At 47.2% G+C, this 14,817-nt stretch overlaps 1 protein-coding gene across 12 annotated transcripts; it reads left to right on the top strand.

Moving 5' to 3' along the window:
* The first annotated feature begins 398 nt into the window (after positions 1-398).
* Positions 399-13,567, top strand: ZNF418 (zinc finger protein 418). 12 transcript variants are annotated; one of them, XM_055370811.2, is made up of 6 exons: positions 400-583; positions 782-886; positions 2,034-2,119; positions 5,392-5,518; positions 7,888-10,227; positions 13,199-13,567. In XM_055370811.2, exons 3-5 carry the CDS (start codon positions 2,114-2,116, stop codon positions 9,699-9,701), a joined length of 1,947 nt encoding a protein of 648 aa, XP_055226786.1. In that variant the 5' UTR covers positions 400-583; positions 782-886; positions 2,034-2,113; the 3' UTR covers positions 9,702-10,227; positions 13,199-13,567. The 12 variants fall into 12 exon arrangements, with proteins under 12 accessions (XP_055226779.1, XP_055226776.1, XP_055226786.1 ...); XM_055370807.2 differs by having other exon boundaries at positions 5,389-5,518; XM_055370810.2 differs by having other exon boundaries at positions 782-1,882.
* Positions 13,568-14,817: the final 1,250 nt, after the last annotated feature.

Below are 14,817 nucleotides of genomic sequence, written 5' to 3'. Positions count from 1 at the left end.
AACAACTGGACAACTCACAGTCAAGACATTCTATCCGGTAACAAGAGTGCATTCATGTGAATTATAACAGAGTAATGTTTATCAGCCTCTGCTTCCAGTGCAGGCATTTTGTGTCTAAACGATTGTATAAAGTGATACACGAATTTGGATTTGTAGCCTTTGGGGGCTTTCACAATATTTTTAGCACCTGGGAGCTTGAATTTACAGAAATGTGAATTAATATTTTTGCAAACACTTGGGTGGTCAGTTACAAACAGGGATTCCCCAGGAATCTCAATATGGCCTCTAAGGAGGGGCGGGACCATCCTCTGCCCTAAAAGGGTACGCGCTTTGATGAACCTCCTGAGGTGGAGTTGGGACTTCCCTGCAGAAGCGCCTTTGGGAAGCGGCAGCTTTACTACCTTGGAACTTGGGGAACTACATTACCCAGAAAGCTCTACATTGAATGACAGCGCGACAGAACCAGTAAGGGCTCAGAATAAAGGCGTTTCTGTGTGCGCACGTAACGTAGTGGCGGGATTCTCAGCGTTCTCTGGTAGCGACCATTTTGGTTAATGTTGGGTGTGTTTCTGCGGTTTGTGAGGTGAGAGGCGGTGGAGCTATGGGTCCGAACCGCGGTGTCTGAACCCAGAAGGTGAAGAGTCCTTCTTGCTGCACAGAGGCAGATCTTAGGCCCCGTAACGGCGCCCGCCGCTCCCAGCAGTGCTTTCCCCGCGTACTCGGATGGCGGCGGCCGCGCTGAGGCTCCCGGCTCAGGTAATTGTGCCTTCCCTGCCCTCAGGTCACCTCATCCTAACCCGAGTCCTGAAGCAGCGAGAGAGCGGCGACTGTTCACAGGTCTGCAGCCCGGACCCGGCGTCGGGACACTGAGGCGTTCGCTGGAGAGGTCCTTGTTTCTGACACCTGTGGGATGCGGTGGGGAGAGCGACAGGCACAGGGACCGGCGCGGGCTATGGCCTGGAGAAGGACAGAGTCGGGAGGATGGAACCTGGGGGTCCACAGGCGCCTGTAGGGAACAACGTGTGAGGCGAAGCTTCTCCTGGAAGAGCAGGCTGGGGGCTGTGTATTCACTGTGAAGACGCTAGAAGCCATGGAGAGTTTCGAAGAAAGGAGGGATGCGATCCAAGTCCAGGCTTTTAAGGTTTCCCAAAGGCCAAAGGAAGAACATAGTAGAGGAGATGAGGACCTTAGGGTTCTGGGAGGTTGACTCCTTTGTTGATAGATCACATAGGTGGTAGAGATGACATTTTGCACTGAGACACGCAGGTCAGACAACCAGTCCGAGGTCACCTGGCTCCAGCGATAAGAAAAGGTTCAAGGAGACCTGAGCTTATCAGATCCCCTTTGTAACGTCTGCTTTCCCCTCAGACACTCCTGGCTACAAAAGCACGTAAAGAACCCACTGAGGGGGCCGGGCAAGGTGGCTCCCACCTGTAATCCCAGCACTTTGGGAGGCCGAGGCGGGCGGATCACCTGAGGTCGGGAGTTCGAGACCAGCCTGACCAACATGGAGAAACCCCGTCTCTAACAAAAATACAAAATTAGCCAGGCGTGGTGGCGCCTCATGATTGTAATCTCAGCTACTCAGAGGCTAAGGCAGGAGAATTGCTTGAACTCGGGAGGCAGAGGTTGCGGTGAGCCATTGCACTCCGGCCTGGGCAACAAGAGCGAAACTCTGGCTCAAAAAAAAAAAAAAAAAAGGAACCCACAGAGGGAATTAGAGGGTGTTCCATTCCCTCACTGACCTTATTCTTCATTCACATGTTCTCTAGCTTGTGATGTCCTGGGACTCTTACTTGCCATTTTTTCAGTCCTTTGATCTGAGAACACTGGAGAAACCCTAAACCCAGAATCCTAAGTCCATGACACAGGATGTATGGAGGTATTCCCATTTCTGTCAACCCATGTAAACATACTTTGAAGGTTAACTACAGAGTTGGTACCAGGTCATGAAATGCTTAGAGATAAAAATTTGGTGGGGAGGCAAGAGGGCGGCGAGGAGGTGATGTTACCACAGTCCCATTTGTCTGCAGGCATCATCTGGCTGCAAAGAAGAGAACACACTGTGTTTGAGGGAGGAGGAAGGAGGATCAGAGTTTAAACTCCTGCCATAATGCAGGTGAGGGTTACTGGACCATATTAATGAGTAAGGAGCTGTGGCTGGATTCAAGATTCACAGTTTGTAAAATGGCAACTAGATTTTCCTTTTTTTTTTTTGAGCGGGAGTCTCGCTCTATCGCCCAGGCTGGAGTGCAGTGGCACAATCTTGGCTCATTGCAAGTTCCGCCTCCTGGGTTCACGCCATTCTCCTGCCTCAACCTCCCGAGTAGCCGGGACTACAGGCGCCCGCCACCTTGCTCAGCTAATTTTTTGGATTTTTTAGTAGAGACGGTTTCACTGTGTTAGCCAGGATAGTCTCAATCTCCTGACCTTGTGATCCACCCGCCTCGGCCTCCCAAAGTGCTGGGATTACAGGCATGAGCCACCAAGCCCGGCCATGCCCGGCTAATTTTTAATATTTTTAGTAGAGATGGGGTTTCACCGTGTTAGCCAGATGGTCTTGATCTCCTGACCTCGTGATCTACCCGTCTCGGCCTCCCAAAGTGCTGGGATTACAGGCGTGAGCCACCAAGCCCAGGCGGCAACTAGATTTTCTAATGGACTGTGAGGGCATGAAAGGGGAATCAGGTATGACCACAAGGTTTTTGGTCTTAGCATCTGCAGTGATGGAAGCTGCATCAACTGAGATGAGCACGTAGTAGGTATAATATTCATTGGGGATATGAAGAATGTTGTTTTGACCATGTTAAGAGTCTGAGATAGTTTAGCCTCCATTATGACATTGACACACTTCAAATTTTCATGGTAAATCTTTTGTGGGGGCCAGGAAGGGGTGGTTGCAGGCTGAGGGCTGAATTTCTTGCTTGGGTCCCTGGCTGACATTGCCACAGGAGAAGGAGGCAAGGGCTCATGAAGATAGGGTATGTCAGACAACATGGTTTGTCAGGGGGCATAGGCTTCCAAGGGTAGAATAGATAAGAGATGTAAGCAGAAGCATAGAAATAATTGAAGGAAGATGACACTTGGCCCAAGGCTGGTACTTATTCACCACTCTGTGGACTCACCAAGATTTTGAGAAAACTTTGTTGGTGCTTGGGGCTTTTCATTCGGCCTGGTGGATACATGCTCAGGGTAAATTTGGTTATCTGTGACAGACATTAGGCCTGGGGTGGACAGCTGATGGGCTGGGATTTTATTTATTTTTTTCTTTTGTTTTCCACTTTTCTTAGACCATTCTCCATAACAAGGGAGTGGGATTTAAATGACTCTAGGTGGACAGAGGAAAGTCGTCATTGTAGAGGGGTCACCAAGTGCAACACGGAAGTGGAATAGGGCCATGGATATCTAAAGCCCCACCTGGTTCTGTGGGGGTGTGGAGCCATGCAAGAAGGCCTTCATAGAATGACTTGGGACTACATTGCTATTGGGAGCCATGAGAATTCTGTGGTAATATTGGATCCTGTTTGAATTTGCCAAGCATACTCTGAATTCTGTCAGCCACATTGTGGCATAAGGCCGAAAATGAAAGCCCAATGTGATGTGCAACCTTGGTGTGTGGTGATACTGTATGACCTCAAATGGCCTGAGCACAAATCCCCTTCCCACTCTGTTCTATTGGATAATGTATCCTGGCCTAACAACCCTTTTCATTAAGGGATCAGGCACAGTTTCTGGTTATTATACTTTGTACTGGGTTTCAATTCCATTTCTACTCAGAATTATTTAAGTAAGTCAGTGGCACCCTCCTGAGAAATCAGGGGCTATCACACCCTCTTCATCCTACAAAGTGTGCATAACACTGTCCCTGGTTTCCATTTGTTGTCCACAGTGCAACCCCCATGTGGCCCTCTCTGCCAGGCTGTGAGTTATTTGATTTTGAAATTGCCGTGGATGGCATCTGTACAGTCTCAGGTGTCAATTGTTTCCCCAACGCTATAACCCTAAGGGGAGAATCCCACTCACAGCAGTAGAAGGAAAAGAAGGGGATTAAAATACTTTGTTGGCCAGGCTTGAAGGCTCATGCTGTAATCCCAGCACTTTGGGAGGCTGAGGTGGGACGATTGCTTGAGGCCAGGAGTTTGAGATCAGCCTGGGCAACTTAGCAACACCCCATCTCTTAAAAGAAAGTGGTTGATGTTGCACATACGTAAGATCCCATCTCCACAGAAGGCTGAGGCCTGGGGATAAGGGGTTTGAACTTTCCATGAGCCATGATCACACTACTCCCCTCCAGCTTGGGCGACCAAAGGAGAACCTGACTAAAAGAAACCAAAACTGTAATTTGTGTTAAGGCTCAAAAGAAGCTGATGGTTGGGGGATGTCATGTTGGGCTGGCCATGACATGTGCCTGTGCTGTCTAAAGAATGATGTGTAAGGCCGGGTGTGGTGGCTTATGCCTATAATCCCAGCACTATGGGAGGCCGAGGTGGGTGGATCACCTGAGATCAGGAGTTTGAGACCAGCCTAGCCAACATGGTGAAACCCCATTTCTACTAAAAATACAAAAATTAGCCAGGTGTGGTGGTGGGTGCCTGTAATCCCAGTTACTTGGGAGGCTGAGGCAGGAAAATTGCTTGAACCTGGGAGGTGGAGGTTGCAGTGAGCTGAGATCCCACCACTGCACTCTTGTCTGGGCAACAAGAGCGAAACTCCATCTCAGAAAAAAAAGAAGGATGTGTATTTAGAGAGGGAGTATGTCTAATGGACCCAGGCAACTGCACTGGGCTTTATGTGAGCTCGGATATACCACAGGCATTAGCTGTCAGGAGGGCGTGGACCCTTTTATGTTAAGAGCACAGCATAGCCGGGCACGGTGGCTCACGCCTATAATCCCAACACTTTGGGAGGCTGAGGCGGGTGGATCACGAGGTCAGGAGTTCAAGACCAACCTGGCCAAGATGGTGAAACCCTGTCTCTACTAAAAATACAAAAATGAGCCAGAAGTGGTGGTGGGTGCCTGTAATCCCAGCTACTCGGGCGGCTGAGGCAGAGAATTGCTTGAACCCAGGAGGCAGAGGTTGCAGTGAGCTGAGGTCATGCCACTGCACTCCAGCCTGGGTGACAGAGCGAGACTCTGTCTCAAAAAAAAAAAAAAAAAAAAAAAACAAGCACAGCATAGATCCCTATTTTTCCCCTACTTCTTAATTGCTAATGGCTATACTGAGTGACCAGTGGGCCCACGAAGAGACAAAGGCACCAGTGGACTAGTTTCTCCTCTGTGCTGAGGATCTTGGGAGGAGGATGGGCAAGGGGGTGGGGGTGTGGGAGAGGTGGATTGTGGCACCTCAGCATAGGAGCTGTTTGTGGTTTCATCTGTCACCATCATAGCAGAGCACTGTGGCATTTGAAGATGTGGCTGTGAACTTTTCCCAGGAGGAATGGAGTCTCCTTAGTGAGGTTCAGAGATGCCTTTACCATGACGTGATGCTGGAGAACTGGGTACTTATATCCTCCCTGGGTAAGTTCCTCACACCCTACCCTATTTCCTGAATAGATCTCTGCCCTTCCCCTTTTTTCTCATTGGCAAGACTGTCTTTTATCATGTCAGGACCATGGGCACAGCTTCCTTCCCCACTTCTCTGGGTAGGTTTTGTGGTTGGTAGGTCTGAGGTTTGTGTACTACCTTTTCTCCTTGAGCAGTCCCAATATGTGCTTTGCTGCAGACTCTCGGGGAAGGAGTCAGAGTCAGGTGTCTTGTAGTCAATCTAATGCATTTCACCTTGCATGTCCCTGCGTTGCTGTTTGACTTTGTCCAGATCTGAGACTCCTGTGTGTCCAGGTTCTACTTCCTTCCTTTAGCTGACATTACTTGATGCCTGCCTGTGGCAGGAATTGCCATCACTCACGTTGTCACTGCCTACATAGACCAAAGGCAAGACCCTCCTTAGAAATTCTGTTTTTAGGCTTGGTGCGGTGGCTCACGCCTGTAATCCCAGCACTTTGGGAGGCCGAGGCGGGTGGATCACGAGATCAGGAGATGGAGACCATCCTGGCTAACAAGGTGAAACCCCGTCTCCACTAAAAAATACAAAAAAATTAGCTGGGCATGGTGGCGGGCGCCTGTAGTCCCAGCTACTAGGGAGGCTGAGGCAGGAGAATGGCGTGAACCTGGGAGGCGGAGCTTGCAGTGAGCTGAGATCGCACCACTGCACTCCAGCCTGAGCAACAGAGCAAGACTCCGTCTCAAAAAAAAAAAAAAAGAAATTCTGTTTTTAGTAATTAGTTTCCTTTCCTGTGTGTTGTCATGTTTTGAACCACTGTTGCTGAAAACTACCCAGCACATATTGGCAGGAGGAAGAGGATAGGGAGTCCAGTGATGTGGCCTTTGTGACCAGCCAGCATTTCAATTTAGTCAGGTGGAAATGGCCTTCCTGGCTCATCACTGTTTGCTGCCACAGAGGCTAGTTGCCCCAGTTCTGCCCTATCTTTGCCTTAGTACTTACATCATCCAGGTTCCATGTACTTCATCATTGTGGTGGTGGGATGGAGAGTCCTCAGTGCTGCAGAAGAGGCAGTTGAATCCAGGCTCAGCCTGATGTGCTCAGAGGGAGCCTGTCACTGAGGAGTGGCACCTGGTGGGAGGTCATTAGTTCGAGATTTTCTTCAAATCATATCAGAAACCTATTCTATTTGACTAGTATTTTTGTGGCCAGTAGGCACTGTTTCTGTCTTTTCCTCTCCATTCTTGAGAGCATCAAATTTGTCAGTTGTACACCTTGTCACTTGTACTCTGATGTCCATCCCCCAACGAATCTTCCAGTCTCTGGACTCCACATCTCACCCATTTATTTTCTCATGTTTACTTCTAGAGTGCTGTCCGATACTGGCATACACATTGTGTATTAGCAAGTGTGTACAAATTGTGTTTTGTTTTTGTTTTTGAGATGGAGTCTCTCTTTGTCGCCCAGGCTGGAGTACAGTGGCGTGATCTCAGCTCACTGCAAGCTCCACCTCCCGGGTTCACGCCATTCTCCTGCCTCAGCCTCCCGAGTAGCTGAGACTACAGGCGCCCGCCACCACGCCTGGCTAATTTTTTTGTATTTTTAGTAGAGACGGGGTTTCACTGTGTTAGCCAGGACGGTCTCGATCTCCTGACCTCGTGATCCACCCACCTTGGCCTCCCAAAGTGCTGGGATTACAGGCGTGAGCCACTGCACCCGGCCAAGTGTGTGCAAATTGTTAAACTGTTCTGACCAAGAGCTGTTGTCTTGTAAGTCATTTTCTTAGGCCTGGACATAGCCTTCTATATAGCATTAACATGTCATCAGATAATTTCCTGCAGACAAGTGGTTTGCAAAGGAAAGAGTTATACAGCAGGTGCATTGGCTTACACCTGTAATCCCAGCACTTTGGGAGGCCGATGTGGGTGGATTTCTTGAACCTGGGAGTTTGAGACCAGCCTGGGCAACAAGGCAAAACCACACCTCTACAAAAAGTAGCTGGGCGTATTGGCCTGTGCCTGTGGTCCCAGCTACTGTGGAGGCTGAGGTGGGAGGATCACCTGAGCCCAGGAGACAGAGATTATACCACTGCACTCTGTGCTGGATGACAGAGTGAGATCCTGTCTCTCAAGAAGAAAAAAAAAACTGTAGACCCTGGCTCAATTCTCTGTGTTGCATGTATGCTAATGCCCTTCATATCATGAGGCCGACATTCTGTGACCTTTATAGCCCAGTAATGATAGCCTCATCTTCCACGTGAAGCCAACTTTCTGTTCCTGCAAATATTTCCATGGAGTAATTCCTTGGTTTGTCAGACACGCTTGTGGGTGGCCTGTGCCTTCCCAGCAGAATTAACTTGAATTCATCAGCATTTTCTTGCTTTCAGGTTGTTGGTGTGGATCAGAAGATGAGGAGGCACCTTCTAAGAAGAGCATTTCTATACAAAGAGTGTCTCAGGTCAGCACTCCTGGGGCAGGTGTGTCTCCCAAGAAGGCCCACTCTTGTGAAATGTGTGGCACAATCTTGGGAGACATTTTGCACTTGGCAGATCATCAGGGGACACATCACAAGCAGAAACTGCATAGGTGTGAGGCATGGGGGAGTAAATTGTATGATAGTTCAAACCGTCCGCACCAGAATCAGTACCTTGGAGAGAAACCCTATAGAAGCAGTGCTGAGGAAGCATTGTTTGTGAAGAGGTGTAAGTTCCATGTGTCAGAGGAGTCATCTATCTTCATTCAGAGTGGAAAGGACTTTTTGCCCAGCTCAGGATTACTGCTGCAGGAGGCCACTCACACTGGGGAGAAGTCAAACAGCAAACCTGAGTGTGAGTCTCCCTTTCAGCGGGGAGATACTCATTACAGCTGTGGAGAATGCATGAAACATTCTAGCACCAAACACGTATTTGTTCAACAGCAGAGACTTCCCTCTAGAGAGGAATGTTATTGCTGGGAATGTGGGAAATCCTTTAGCAAATATGATAGCGTCAGTAATCATCAGAGAGTTCACACTGGGAAAAGACCTTATGAATGTGGAGAATGTGGGAAATCTTTTAGTCATAAGGGCAGCCTTGTTCAGCATCAGCGAGTTCATACTGGAGAAAGACCTTATGAGTGTGGAGAATGTGGGAAATCTTTTAGTCAAAATGGTACTCTCATTAAACATCAACGAGTTCACACTGGAGAAAGACCTTATGAGTGTGAAGAATGTGGGAAATGTTTTACTCAGCAGGGCAATCTCATTCAACATCAACGAGGTCACACTAGTGAAAGACCTTATGAGTGTGAAGAATGTGGAAAATGTTTTAGTCAAAAGGGCACCCTCACTGAACATCATCGAGTTCACACTAGAGAAAGACCTTATGAGTGTGGAGAATGTGGGAAATCCTTTAGTCGAAAGGGACACCTTAGGAACCATCAGCGAGGTCACACTGGAGAAAGACCTTACGAGTGTGGAGAATGTGGGAAATCTTTTAGTCGAAAGGGCAACCTCATTCAGCATCAGCGAAGCCACACTGGAGAAAGGCCTTATGAGTGTAGGGAGTGTAGGAAATTATTTAGGGGCAAGTCCCACCTCATTGAACACCAGAGAGTTCACACTGGAGAAAGGCCATATGAATGTAATGAATGTGGGAAATCATTTCAAGACAGCTCTGGGTTTCGTGTTCATCAGAGAGTTCACACTGGAGAAAAACCGTTTGAGTGCAGTGAATGTGGGAAGTCATTTCCTCAAAGCTGTTCCCTCCTTCGACATCGGAGAGTTCATACTGGAGAAAGGCCTTATGAATGTGGAGAATGTGGAAAGTCATTTCATCAGAGCTCTTCCCTCCTTCGACATCAGAAAACTCACACTGCAGAAAGACCTTATGAGTGCAGAGAATGTGGGAAATTCTTCTCCAGTCTCCTTGAACACAGGAGAGTTCACACTGGAGAAAGGCCTTATGAATGCAGTGAATGTGGAAAAACATTTACTCGAAGGTCTGCGCATTTTAAACATCAGAGACTTCATACTCGAGGAAAGCCTTACGAGTGCAGCGAATGTGGGAAATCCTTTGCTGAAACCTTCAGTCTTACTGAACACAGGAGAGTTCACACTGGAGAAAGGCCTTATGAGTGCAGTGAATGTGGAAAATCATTTCATCGAAGCTCTTCTCTCCTTCGACATCAGAGAGTTCACACAGAAAGAAGTCCTTACATGTGAAAAGAAATTTGGGAAATTCTTTAGCTAAACCTCTGTGCATCTTCTTGATCAGAGGGTTCTTACTGGATCAGGACCTTATGAGTGTGACAAACGTGGGATATTCTTTATGCAGAAGTCTTGTTTTATTACATACAGAAGAGCTCCCACTGCAGAAGGGCCTCTTGAGTGCGATGAATGTGAGAAAGCCTTCTGCCTTCTGTCATTGGATAACAGATTGTTCTCATAAGGAAAACACTACACATACAGGAAATATTATTTCTTGTAAAACATAACACTGGAGGAGACGCCTTATGACGGAGCCATCTGCCTAAATTGACATACCTTCAGCATCTGCATAAACTCAATTATGTTGGAGCTGTGTGGCATTTTTCACCCTGCCAGGTTCCCTTGCCAGACATGACTGTCGGTTATCTGGCAAAAACCATTTTATGTCGGCCACGAGGCAGGTGTTCACCGTGCATCATTCATTCACCCCATGATGTTCTGGAAGTAAACCTTGGTTGTCTTTCGTTGGCCAGAGGAATTGGTGAGTAGTCTCAGCTGTCATTCCTTTCTCATTTCTTTTGGATGAGCGAGACCATGGATCTGTCTCAGTATTGGTCCAGAGGGGTCTTCTGTCAGCTTGAAAAGATGGACTACCTTTTTCAGGGACCTTATGGGTCTCATGTGATTTTTTTTTTTTTTTTTTTTTTTGAGACGGAGTCTCGCTCTGTCGCCCAGGCTGGAGTACAGTGGCGTGATCTCAGCTCACTGCAAGCTCCGCCTCCTGGGTTCACGCCATTCTCCTGCCTCAGCCTCCCGAGTAGCTGGGACTACAGGTGCCCACCACCACGCCCAGCTAATTTTTTTGTATTTTTAGTAGAAACGGGGTTTCTCCGTGTTAGCCAGGATGGTCTCGATCTCCTGACCTCGTGATCTGCCCTCCTCGGCCTCCCAAAGTGCTGGGATTACAGGCGTGAGCCACCGCACCCAGCGGGTCTCATGTGGTTCTTTAGGCTCTTAAGTTCCAACCAAAGAACATTCTGCTTCCCATTGCTCTGATTTGCGCAATGAATAAGGCCTTATTGTTTAAGCTTCCTTCAGTCTTGAGAGTTGTATTTACTCTTTCGGGTGGTTTGGAAACAAGTGGGTTCTGGTGTCATAAAGGGGCAGACAGCTTTTGTTGGGATCACTAGACTTTGTGTGCCTCAGAGGGGACAGTATGATGACAGAATATACTGTCTCTTCACTTGTGGCATAGTTTTCATGGCTGCCCAAGGCCTCCAAAGACTCCAGAACTTTGTGGTCCTTATTTGTTGACTAGATACTCCAATAATTTCTGGGTTTATAGATCAACCTGAGAAGGGAACAGTGTTTGTGACATCCTCTGATGCTTCTGAGATCGACACTAAAATTTCCTCTCTTTTACAAAGGATATTGCATTCTGCTCAGTACTGCTGAGGGAAATCTGTTCCCTAGGTCCTGCAATGCAGCCATGTGCCCTGATATCCAGAGTTTCGTAGTGTGGTGTCCCAGGTTATGAGATTATAACAGGAAATCATAATTTATAGAATTTCTGCATTTATAGGCAGTGGAGGGCACTGCAAGAACAGAGTTGGAATGCACGTCATCCACATTGATTCAGTTACTATGTATGTGGTGGACTGTCAGGTACAGAAATTCTCAGAACCTCCATAATTATGAATCTTGTGTAGCTGAGGCCATTGTCAAAGGAAATAATACAAAGGATTCGTGGATTCCTGTACCCTTTCTTGGCTGTTCACCTCAAGGCAATTCCTGCATTGGCAGGAGGAAGAGGATAGGGAGAAGGGAGATCTCTTAGTCCAGTGATGTGGTCTTTGTGACCAACCAGTGTTCCAATTTAATCAGGTGAAAATGGCCTTCCTGGCTTATCAGTATTTGCTGCCGCAGAGACTCATTGCTGCACTTAGGACATGAGGAGATTTTGTATAGTTGTCAAGCATTTTTGTCAAAAATAATAGAAAATCTATGTTTTTCTTTTTTTTTTTTTTTTCTAAGACAAGGTGTTGCTCTGTGACCCAGGCTGGAGTACAGTGGCGAGATCATAGTTCACTGCAGCCTCGAACTCCTCAAGCAATCCTTTTCCCTCAGCCTCCCAAAGTGCTGGGATTACAGGCCTCAGCCATCATGTCCAGCCCACATTTTTCTTTTGAACCAATTCTTTAAAGCCATAATAAGGAATAAATGACATTCTGTAAACTATACATATTTAAACTGTACCATGTGGTAAGTTTAGACTTTGATAGAAACCCATGAAAGTGGCCGGGCACAGTGGCTCACGCCTGTGCTCCCAGCACTTTGGGAGGCCGATGCAGGCGGATCACGAGGTCAGGAGATCGAGACCATCCTGGCTAACATGGTGAAACCCCGTCTCTACTAAAAAAATGCAAAAAATTAGCCAGGCGTGGTGGCAGGCGCCTGTAGTCCCAGCTACTCGGGAGGCTGAGGCAGGAGAATAGAGTGAACCCGGGAGGTGGAGCTTGCCATGAGCCAGGATTGCACCACTGTACTCCAGCCTGGGTGACAGAGCAAGACTCGGTCTCAAAAAATATATATATATGTGTATATATATGTGTGTGTGTGTGTATGTGTATATATATGTATATATGTATGTGTATATATGTATATACATGTATGTATATGTATGTATATATGTATGTGTATATATATGTATGTGTGTATATATATATATCTATTTTTTGCATCCCTTGGCATAAATGGGTTAGGTAAGTGTGTCACTAAATAGAAAAATACTCCCGTCTGCAATGAATTAGAAAGTTGCTTTTGATTCTTTCTTTATTTTTTTTTGTTTTTGAGACGGAGTCTCCATCTGTCTGCCCAGGCTGGAGTGGCACGATCTCAGCTCACTGCAGCCTCCGCCTCCAGGGTTCAAGCGATTCTCCTGCCTCAGCCTCCCGGGTAGCTGGGATTACAGGCATGCACCACCATGCCCGGTTAATTTTTGTATTTTTAGTAGAGATGGGGTTTTACCATGTTGTTCACGCTGGTCTTGAAGTCCTGACCTTGTGATGATCCGCCCGCCTCGGCCTCCCAAAGTGCTGGGATTTCAGGCATGAGCCATAGTGCCTGGCCCTTTTTTTTTTTTTTCGAGACAGTGTCACTCTGTTGCCCAGGCTGGAGTACAGTGACACAATCACAATTCACTGCAGCCTTGACCTGCTGGACTCAAGTCATCCTCCCACCTCAGCCTCCCAAGTTGCTAGGACAGGCATGTGCCACCACGCACAGCTAATTTTTAAAATTTTTCTGTAGAGATTAGGTCTCACTGTGTTGCCCAGGCTGCTCTCAAAACTCCTGAGCTCAAGGGATCTTCCCACCTTGGCCTCTCAAAATGCTGAGATTACAGGATGAGCCACTGTGCCTGGCATGCTTTTGGTTTTTTTCTTGAAATTTAACAAAGTGGTGTCCCATATATTTAAGTATCAAATGTATAACTGAATTTTCTTTCTTTTCAGGGATCTCAAGGGCATTTCCCTTTGCCCACCTCACCTTTTCATATTTGGTAAACTGTATGCATTTGCCTCCAGCCCAAGATTATAAATATGAACTGATTATGATCTGCATGTTCTCTTTTTGGGTTCAAGCATTTCCTTACAGAAGAGCCACCGTGGAAGTCATGGGTAAATATGTGTTGAATTGGTAACTCCCTCTTTGAGAATTTCTTGTGAATTACACAGCAATAGGGGAACTCATTTAACTGGAGACATAATCTCAATTTGTGAAGTGTGGCCCATTTTCTAACATTTTTATTTTGCACACCCTCCCCTGTCTTCTGGATTGATGAAACTAACGAAGAGGTTAATAAAAGCCCATCTCATCATGTACAGGGACTCATGCCTTTAATTCCAGTGTTTTGGGAGACTAAGGCAAGAACATCCTTGAGGCCAGGAGTTCGACACTGTATAACAGATATATCTGACAGCAGTAACTCAAGCACACCCTAAGAATGACCCTGTGGTCTAAGAAGAGTGTTGGTTCAGCGTTCCAAACGAAGAAATCCAGGAGTGGCCAACCTGGAGGTTTCTGAACCCCTGGCCTGTTCCTTGGAATGAGGCCCTTTGTTTTGAGCTAGGCGGAGGGTGATAAGTGAAAATACTATATAAACTGCATGCTTCTTTCAAATGATAGTGGTTTTCTTCTCCAGCCTGCCGCTCCTGGACTGCCCTGTATCTAAGTCCTCAATAAACCCTATGTCTCATTTTCTTTCTTTCTTTCTTTTTTTTTTTTTTGAGATGGAGTTTCGCTCCTGTTGCCCAGGCTGGAGTGCAGTGGCGTGATCTCGGCTCACTGCAACCTCCACCTCCCGGTTCAAGCGATTCTCCTGCCTCAGCCTCCCAAGTAGCAGGGATTACAGGCATGTGCCACTACACCCGGCTAATTTTGTATTTTTAGTGGAGACGGGGTTTCTGCGTTTTGATCACGGTGGTCTCGAACTCCCAACCTCAGGTGATCCGCCTGCCTTGGCCTCCCAAAGTGCCGGGATTACAGGTGTGAGCCACACGCCTAGCTCTATGTCTCATTTTCTAGCTCTGGCTCTCATTCAGTTCTTGGACATGGTGCCATCCTTGTTGAAGTCAACAGGGTAGGGATCAAGCATGATAGAGACCAGCCAGGCAACACAGCACAACCCTGTCTCTACCAAAACAGCTGGGCATGGTGGCAAATGCCTATAGTCCTAGCTGTGTGGGAGACTGAGGCGGAAGGATCATTTGAGCCCAGGGATTTGAGGTTACAGTGGGCCATGATTGCCCCACTGCACTCTATCCTAGACAGCAGAGTAAGACCCTGTCTCTCACCTGGCAAAATTAACAGAAGCTTTTCATATTACTTTGCTGAAAGCTCTTAAATTGGTTTTGCTTAACCTATAAACAACTCCTTTCAGAAAACAAGTATTCCCTTGTGAGAAAATTACCTATCATCCCATGAGGTTGGATGGAGGATTGTATGAACCAACTTAATTCGAAGGGGATTGACCAGGCATGGTGGCTAACGCCTGTAATCCCAGCATTTGGTAGGCCAAGGCAGGTGGATCGCCTGAGGTCAGGAGTTCGATACCAGCCTTGCCAACATGGTG

This window comes from Gorilla gorilla, chromosome 20 (genome assembly GCF_029281585.2).
Source record: "Gorilla gorilla gorilla isolate KB3781 chromosome 20, NHGRI_mGorGor1-v2.1_pri, whole genome shotgun sequence".
NCBI classification, from domain to species: Eukaryota; Metazoa; Chordata; class Mammalia; order Primates; family Hominidae; genus Gorilla; species Gorilla gorilla.
The sequence above is the reverse complement of the archived record's forward strand: the minus strand, read 5'-3'. Positions and strand labels throughout refer to the sequence as shown.